Raw genomic sequence first — 7,805 nt, forward strand, 5'->3', positions numbered from 1 at the left:
ATATATAAAATATATAAATTAATAATTATATAATATTATATATTTTTCTTTTATTAAATTATAATATAAAAATAGTTGTTTAAAACTTATACACTCTTATGTCATTAGGGCGAACCGAATATATAGTTTGTTTTAAATAAAATAAAGTTTTTTGTTTCAAGTGTTTGCTCAAATAGTTTTTTCCTTAGTATAATAAGAAATACACATGTAGCATAAGTAATATTAAAGCACGCAAACATTGGAAATCATATGGCGAGTTCGTGCTCGCGTATGTTATCGTCAATATGTATGTTATCATTATCGTATGCGTGTTTTCAACGAGAAAGTAGCTTTGCTTTGCAATTGAGAGAGCGAGATTTGCAGCAAACCGGTTGTCACGACGCGTGCAAGGATGCTAATATATATCGAGAAATGGTTGTATCGCGACCGACTGACCTCTGTACGATTTGTGCGCACCGATATGTGAGCGTGATTGAGTTCTGTTATGCAATACGTTATATATATATATATCCAAGTTACTTAAATTTGGTTTAAAAAAATTAATTATAAATTGATTCATAATATAACGTATTGCATAACAGAACTCAATCACGTTCACATATCGGTGCGCACAAATCGTACAGAGGTCAGTCGGTCGCGATACAACAGTTTCTATATGTATATATATTAATTCCAGAGTAAAATAATGATCAAAATGTAAAATGTAAATAAGTTACAAAATATTTATTTTTTATCAAGTATATCGCGACGACGTAATTTTGAATTGACAGTTTTGAAGATATTGGATTTGTATGTAACAATTATCTCTCTGCTTTGAAAATCTTCTATCATAGAGATACAATTTGCCTTATCCAATAAAAACAGCTCTGGTGATGACGGAAATAAAGACTTACCAGTTTATAGCGCTCGCTCCTCTGTGTCGGGGCAGCAAAGACGGGTGATAACATATAGTGCGGAGACGAGGATGATTGATGACTTCCATAGGAATGTACTGAGTGCAGAAGGGTAAGACATTGAGATCTGCCTCTATGCTCTTGTACAGTTCCAGAATTTCGGGCAAGATCACTCCCTTGCTTCTCCAAGATTTGATCTTAAAGACCGGCGTGTTATCGGCCTTGGCAGTGACGGCCAGAGGATCCTCGCGGTTTCCTTTGTCCGGAATCGTGAACACTCCGGTGACCTGATGTCCGTTTTGTCGCAAGAGTTTGTAAACCTCCGCCGCAAAGGGACTCTGCCCGATGATAGCCACTTTGAGCTGTGCCATCATCGACTGCGTTCACGAATAAATTTCTTTAGAAATTTATATTTATATTTATTATCTCTTTTTCATATCTTTTTATATTTTTTATATCTATTTATGAGAAATTTTATTTAAATATTTATTGTAGAAAAATTGTAAAGAATATATACTAACTTATTTTTATATCGTTAAATATATATCTTATACTGTAGAAAATATGCTACCAAATTTGTTCAAGAAGTTTAATAATATATGTACAGTAGTCTCCGTTTACAAAAACCCCAGTCTTTTTTCTTAGACTCCTTATAGCAGGGGCTACTGGACAATGTTTAAGTTAATTAATTTTTCTAATATTCAAATCAAATTTAATGTTGCAAGAGAAGAATTTTCAACAATATTTTCTTCTGCTCCGTAGAAAACGAAAAAGAGAGAATTGAAACTTCTGTTATTTGAGAAACTTCTTGTACTTCCAAAAAATAAACAAATACGGCAGTTTCTTCGAACTTGTCTTTCAAACTTATTATCATAAGAATAAGTCTCACCTTTCATGCATACAATAGAAAATAAAAGAAATGGTTTTTTGTTAAAAAAGTCTTTTGTATATTTTTGTCTTATCAGTAAATATAAATGTGACTCGATGTTATCTAACTGATGTGATTAAACTTTTTTGCAGTAAAAGATAAATTTTTTCTTTCCTCGGTAAAGTTCTTTTAACAATAAACAATTTATTTAGTTATCACAGAATTATCTGAAAATAGCGATCTACGTACCTGTTCGAATATTAGCTCGCCGTGTGAATGTTAACAGTGTAGGTTTAAACTATAAGAAGGCAGTTGTGAAGCTTTCTTTTTGTTAATAGAACAGACTACCATGCAGAAAATAGAACCTTTAGTCGTCATCATAAATTACCATCACCGCACATATGAAAAAAAAATGTAATATTTAATAATATTAATTAATAAAATATAATGAATAATTATATATTAATATGTTAAAAATTAATGCAATTTTTTGTTAAACATAAATTTATCTTGGCGCAGATTTTTCTTTATTTTTACAATTAATTACAATTAATATTTTTGTTACAAAAATATTAATTGTAATTTATCAAATACAGGCCAGGAAAAAGAGAAGTGAGTTATATATGTAATACAAATGTGTGTGTGTGTGTGTATGCGTATTACTTTAAAGACGATAAGTCTATAACTTTATAAAATTAATATACATATATACTATATTGTGTATAATATATATTTATATATAGTAACATATATAATAAATATATATATTATATATACTATATACATTTATATATAATAACATATATAATAAATATATATATTATATATACTATATACATTTATATATAATAACATATATAATAAATATATATATTATATATATATATTATATATAATATATATACTATATATAATACTTTATAAAAATCTATTTTGTAAATCTAAATCTTATTATTAACACACACACGCACACAAAATCAGAAAAATAAGAAAATAATAAAGTGCATAAAAGTCCGTAAAAAATTCAGTAAATTTGATAATTTGTATTTTTAATTTCTATAATATCTTTGTTTATGACTTCTATTCACACTTTAAATTGTGAATACTTTTGTATTCTATACGAACACGTGTCGCTAAATCATTAACGTGTGTGAAAAAATAATGCTTTTTTTTAAAAACAAATAAAGATAGTTTATTGATATTTTTATTAAAAAAAAAGAATTACTGATACGTGTGTTTATTTATATAATTATTTACTTATCAGTGCGATACGTTCAATACATCGAGATAAATATTTCGCGGTCGCGACAATCGAGTCGTAAACGAAACGTATGGTTTTTACATACGTCTTTACAAACTGTTATCCGAACGTTAGTTTAATAGTTAAACGTTTTCTTAATGGAATTCGCGGCTTACGGCACTAAAGGTGAAATAGCGTCGCAAGATGAGATTCCGGAGGCCCAGCATCGGTTTCAGGATTACAGGACAAGATACATATAATTGCGATCTCGATTTTCTTGCTGATTTCACGCGCACTTTCACTTTTGCTTACTCTGATTGAAATGTGCGGAGATCTTTACGGTCGGCTCCGGACTAGTATTCACGCTGGTGTATCGGAATCGGTTCTTTCGTCTCTTGTGACCCCCGGATTAAAGCGCCATCGTTTATATAATGTTGACCGTATCTCGCTCATTCCTCCTCGTGCTATCTTGTAAGACACGGACGACTGATATTCCATGACTGTGTTCGCATTTGAATGATTCATCAAATTATGCATATAAATATTCGTGTATTTTTAATAAAAACATAACATCTCAGATTTACGAGCGCGCGTTGTGTTGTGAACCGGGCTCACGTCAGTGAGCCGCGCGGAGCGCTCACGCACACCAGACGTGTGGTTCACTGATGTGCGTTCGGCTAAAGATCGGCGCTGATTGGCTTGATTTATTCAATAATTACTTTTTTATTATATGTAATAGAAAAAAATGGTTCAGGACTTTTCGACTGTTTTACTCCTTCTATCTGCCTACGAGAGATGTTAAAATAATTGTCGGACACCCTGTATACACACATACATACATATATAATGATATAACAAATTTTTTTTTGCCGTTATATAGTTGCTATTACAAAAAGAATATGTAACGATATGGAACGAAACGGAATAGTTTTGCAAATTATAAAAATAAAAGATACAGATTCAAACATTTTGGGTTGTTCAATTACTGTCATATTTAGTTATACGATAAAAGGAGACAAAAAATGTGTAAAAAAACATACATTTTTGTATTTTTCTTTGATATATATATTTAATTAATTTTACAATGTTAAATGGACTTACCATTAGAGAAATATTTACAAATGTTTTATTACTTCCTCTTTGAACAAAAGTGCGCATCACTCGGTGTGTTCCTAAATTATTTGTGTAATTATAAGACAACGGTTCACGGAAAAAATGCTTTCTATGACGCAAATAACGTCTGATAACCTCTTGTAACCGGAGCCACTCGCTATGAGTCCGAACCGGTTCAATCTGGTCCCCGGGATAATCCAAATGTAAATAGGTAAAAGATCTCGCTAGTAAAACTGGGGGTTTCCTCTTTGTTAATCGTCTCCGCTGAACTGCTTCGAATTGGTTTTTGGGTCATTCCGCGCGTAGTCGGGGTGACGATCTTTACCACTGAATATCAGATACGTGTAAACGCTCTGCTCAGCGTTATTCGATTTGCGTATTCGTGACACAGCAGAAACAGCCGATCGTGATGTTATATCATTTAGTTACTAACGACCTTACTTCATAAAGAATCGAGTTATCTGTATCGGACGACAAAATCTATATCTCCTTCGAACTAGACAAAGAGTAAAGCTCTTCGATTGACAAATAGACCATTTTGTTTCAATCAAGCAATGTGCGACATTACTATTTTCGGAGTATCAACGCACTTATAAATATAAATACATGTATCACGCGCTAGTCGTGTATAATAAAAATTCCTGGACTTAATATAACAATATATTAATACAATATACGCGATTCTCGTCATATGTAGAATACAAAATATACACATATCTCGTTTGCGGTGCTCGGGTCGCTATATTTTGCATTTTTGCACATAACATAACTACAACTTAAACAAAGCTTCTGTGGTGCAACAATTACTTTGGTTCATTTGTTTCACCAGAGAAAAATCTGCTATAAGAAAAGACTCGGTACGAGAGAGAGAAGATTTTGTACATTTGTACAATATAGAAATAATTTCATTGAGACACGAGTTTTTTCCCACTTCTAGCGTTACGATCTAATATGGACAATAGCCTACACAATAAGTCGAAATGTATATATATATAAGTCGAACATGTAATATATAAGTTGCTAATTGACGGTTCAATAGCGCGGTACTTTGAACTCGGACGAACCCTCGATCGCTGTCGTTGGTTTCCGTTTGTTCATGATGTTCTGGATCTTCTGCCACTCGCGGTCGAGCTCTGCTTTCTCGTTCTTTTCTTTATTGTATTTTCGGGTGCGTCTGCCGTCGGCCATCTTCACCCCATACTGGAACGCCGCCTTCGGCAACGCCTCCTTGTTGTTCATATATTCGCTGTACTCCTCGGGAGTGTCGAAATCCCAACGGCCAATTGGGCCCTTCTTGTTGCCCAGGTCCATCTTTGTGTAATCCACTTCGTCGTCCGAGTCGTCAATCGCGTCCTGCATCTCGTCCAGACCCGGATAACACTCCGCGTATCCTTCTGGCTCGGCCGCCAATTTGTTCAACAGCGCGCCCTTCTTCGGCGCGTTGCTGTCGGCCGCGACGGGCGTCGCATTCTGTTGCAACACGCTCGGCAGCTGGGGCGCATTCGCCTTGTCGTCTGTGTCCGCGTTCGATTCGGGTTTGTCAAAGTACGAACTCTTCTTCTTCTCGCGCGACTGCCCATCTTTCTTGCTTGCCACCGTCGGCACGTAGTCGCCGATGTCGCCGTAGATACTGTCATCGGCAGCCGGTGGTCGCGGATGAATATCTATCATGTCGCTAAGCTCGTCGCCGCGCACACGTCCGTCTTTGAGTTTCTTACTCTTCTTGCTGTGCCGACTACCCTGGCGCAGATACGACAGAATCTGAGCCAGTTTGTTAATCACTATGTCATTGGTTGTGAGTGTCGGTGTATTGTCGATCGTCGGCACATCTGCCTTACTTCTGATCAGCGTTGTTGGAATGTCTACGTCAGCATTTTCGTCATCCAGCTCGATTACGTAAGCCATGCGACCCGGAGTGAACAGCTCGTTCCGTTCGATCTGCTTGGACTTCATGGTCATTACAGTTTTGTACACATTTCGACCGATCTTTGTTTTAAACTGCATCTCGTCGTCTTTCTTCGACTCCGGTTCTTTCTTTGACTTCTCTTTTGGCTTCACCAGCTTCTCCATTTCCTGTTCCTGTTCGTGTTCTTTAGCTTCGATCTCACTGCGTACCTGTAAGAAGAAATATTGTTTATATGCAAATTCAATAGAAACACATTGAAACAAAAAGCTTGAAACTGAAATGTGCAAAACTTTGATATAATACTTTTTGCAGAAGAGCGTAATCCAAGCCTTTGACCAAGTGAGTGTGTTCCATGTCACCACCTAAGAATTTAGACTGTTGGATCATCTGTCTTCTGCGTTCTGCTGCATCCATGCCAGACTTCAGATCTGGCGCAACAGCTCGATAAGCGCTGGCATTGTTCATGGGATCTTCCGCTTGATAATCCTGATTAGTGCCATCTCTGCGCTCCCTGGCACGATCCCTGTACTTCTCCGCTAGCTCTGCCATTTTGTCTTCTTCCTGTTTCTTCAGTTTTGCGTAAAAACTCTTCTTCTTTCGTCGCAATTCCGCCCGACTGCCTCCGCTAACCTGGGGTGTCTGAGCGGTCTTTGCGCTGGCATCTCTCGCTGTGCCAGGCAGTGAAGCTGGGGTGGCCGACGGCACCGATGCTCTTGGGGTCATCAAGAGCTTCCGAAAGTCATCGTTTGTCAGTCGAACCGACATACCCACCTCTTCTTCCGTGGTTTCTGGCATTTTGGTTCTGTTTATTTTTTCCTTGATAGAAATTAAGTGAGGTTAAGTTATGAACAGGAGAAATTTGGAACAACACGGTACAGCAATAACAATGAAACCTTATATTTACCCTTTCTATTTGAGAAAAGCTATATAGAAGCACACTACAAAATTCAGTTGTGCGACGTGTTAAAAATAATCAAGGTTTGTTTACAAAATGTGACAATACTTTGTAAATCATCAAATATCAATAGCAACTGACATTGCTGACAACATTCGAACTCTAAATTTGAGTTAACTGAGAACGCCCTCTTTCCATTTGGCGCAACAATTAACGATCGGAGGGAAAAGTTCAAAAAACTTTTATTGCAAATAATTATTTTTATTAGAAATACTTCTGTACCTAATATACAGGGTGTCCCAGAATTGGTGTAACATATATCTCTCGTAGGCAGGTAGAAGAAGTAAAACTGAGTCGAAAAGTCTTATATTATCTTTGCTAGATTTGCAATAGTTATCGAGATCTTAATTAACAAAGATCTGCGAATGAGCGTGCAGCCACGTGCAAAATGACAGCTCGTAGCTGTCATTTTTTCGCGCGCTCGTACGCCGTAGCAACGAAATGAGAGGAACTAATATGCGCTGTTTATGACATAATACGATTAAGTAAACAAAGTACAGATGTATTGCATATTACACGTTTTCAACAAAATTTGATATTAATACAACAAACAAAATTAAGCTCGAGAAAATTGTTTAATTTGTTTTGAACGTTTTAAAATGTAATTTACGACATTGAAGAAAACTTTTTAATAAATCGTATGAATATATTGTAAGATGGATAATATAAATTTGTAAAATAATAGCTTGTATAGCACGCGCACAGAGAGAGGGCTTTGATCACGTGATATATGCAAGGTTGGGTAAGTTAAATTTTTTTTTTATTTAAGTTAAGTTACANTTAAAGGTCTTAAAAATTTTATTTAGTTAAGATATAAGTTAATCCATAAT

At 35.5% G+C, this 7,805-nt stretch overlaps 2 protein-coding genes across 5 annotated transcripts in view; both read right to left on the reverse strand.

Moving 5' to 3' along the window:
• The window catches only part of LOC109861483 (cytosolic 10-formyltetrahydrofolate dehydrogenase), a 7,421-nt gene extending 3,839 nt beyond the window's left edge, over positions 1-3,582 (reverse strand). The window contains exons 1-3 of one of the 4 annotated variants that reach the window (XM_020441147.1): positions 3,314-3,581; positions 2,011-2,126; positions 894-1,270 (exon numbers count right to left, since the gene is read on the reverse strand). In XM_020441147.1, coding sequence (XP_020296736.1) covers positions 894-1,267 — 374 coding nt within the window. In that variant the 5' untranslated portion in view covers positions 1,268-1,270; positions 2,011-2,126; positions 3,314-3,581. Of the gene's footprint in view, positions 1-893; positions 1,271-2,010; positions 2,127-3,177 lie in introns of all 4 variants that reach the window. The other 3 variants (XM_020441146.1, XM_020441148.1, XM_020441145.1) reach the window with 3 other exon arrangements.
• A 463-nt stretch (positions 3,583-4,045) lies between these two features.
• On the reverse strand, positions 4,046-7,046 carry LOC109861479 (protein Red). The gene is made up of 3 exons (XM_020441140.1): positions 6,925-7,046; positions 6,324-6,836; positions 4,046-6,229 (listed from the first exon to the last, which is right to left on the reverse strand). The coding sequence occupies exons 2-3, from the start codon at positions 6,813-6,815 to the stop codon at positions 5,147-5,149; spliced, it is 1,575 nt and encodes a 524-aa protein (XP_020296729.1). The 5' UTR covers positions 6,816-6,836; positions 6,925-7,046; the 3' UTR covers positions 4,046-5,146.
• Positions 7,047-7,805: the final 759 nt, after the last annotated feature.

The sequence above is a fragment of the Pseudomyrmex gracilis genome, unplaced genomic scaffold (genome assembly GCF_002006095.1).
Source record: "Pseudomyrmex gracilis isolate BER0280 unplaced genomic scaffold, ASM200609v1 scaffold_781, whole genome shotgun sequence".
Taxonomy (NCBI): Eukaryota; Metazoa; Arthropoda; class Insecta; order Hymenoptera; family Formicidae; genus Pseudomyrmex; species Pseudomyrmex gracilis.

Bases quoted from the DNA above. Each gene is read 5' to 3' on its own strand.
- LOC109861479 (XM_020441140.1), bottom strand. From the start codon at position 6,815: ATGCCAGAAACCACGGAAGAAGAGGTGGGTATGTCGGTTCGACTGACA. The intron at 6,230-6,323 runs GTATTATATCAA...TTCTTCTTACAG, and splicing joins ATTACGCTCTTCTGCAAAAA to GTACGCAGTGAGATCGAAGC.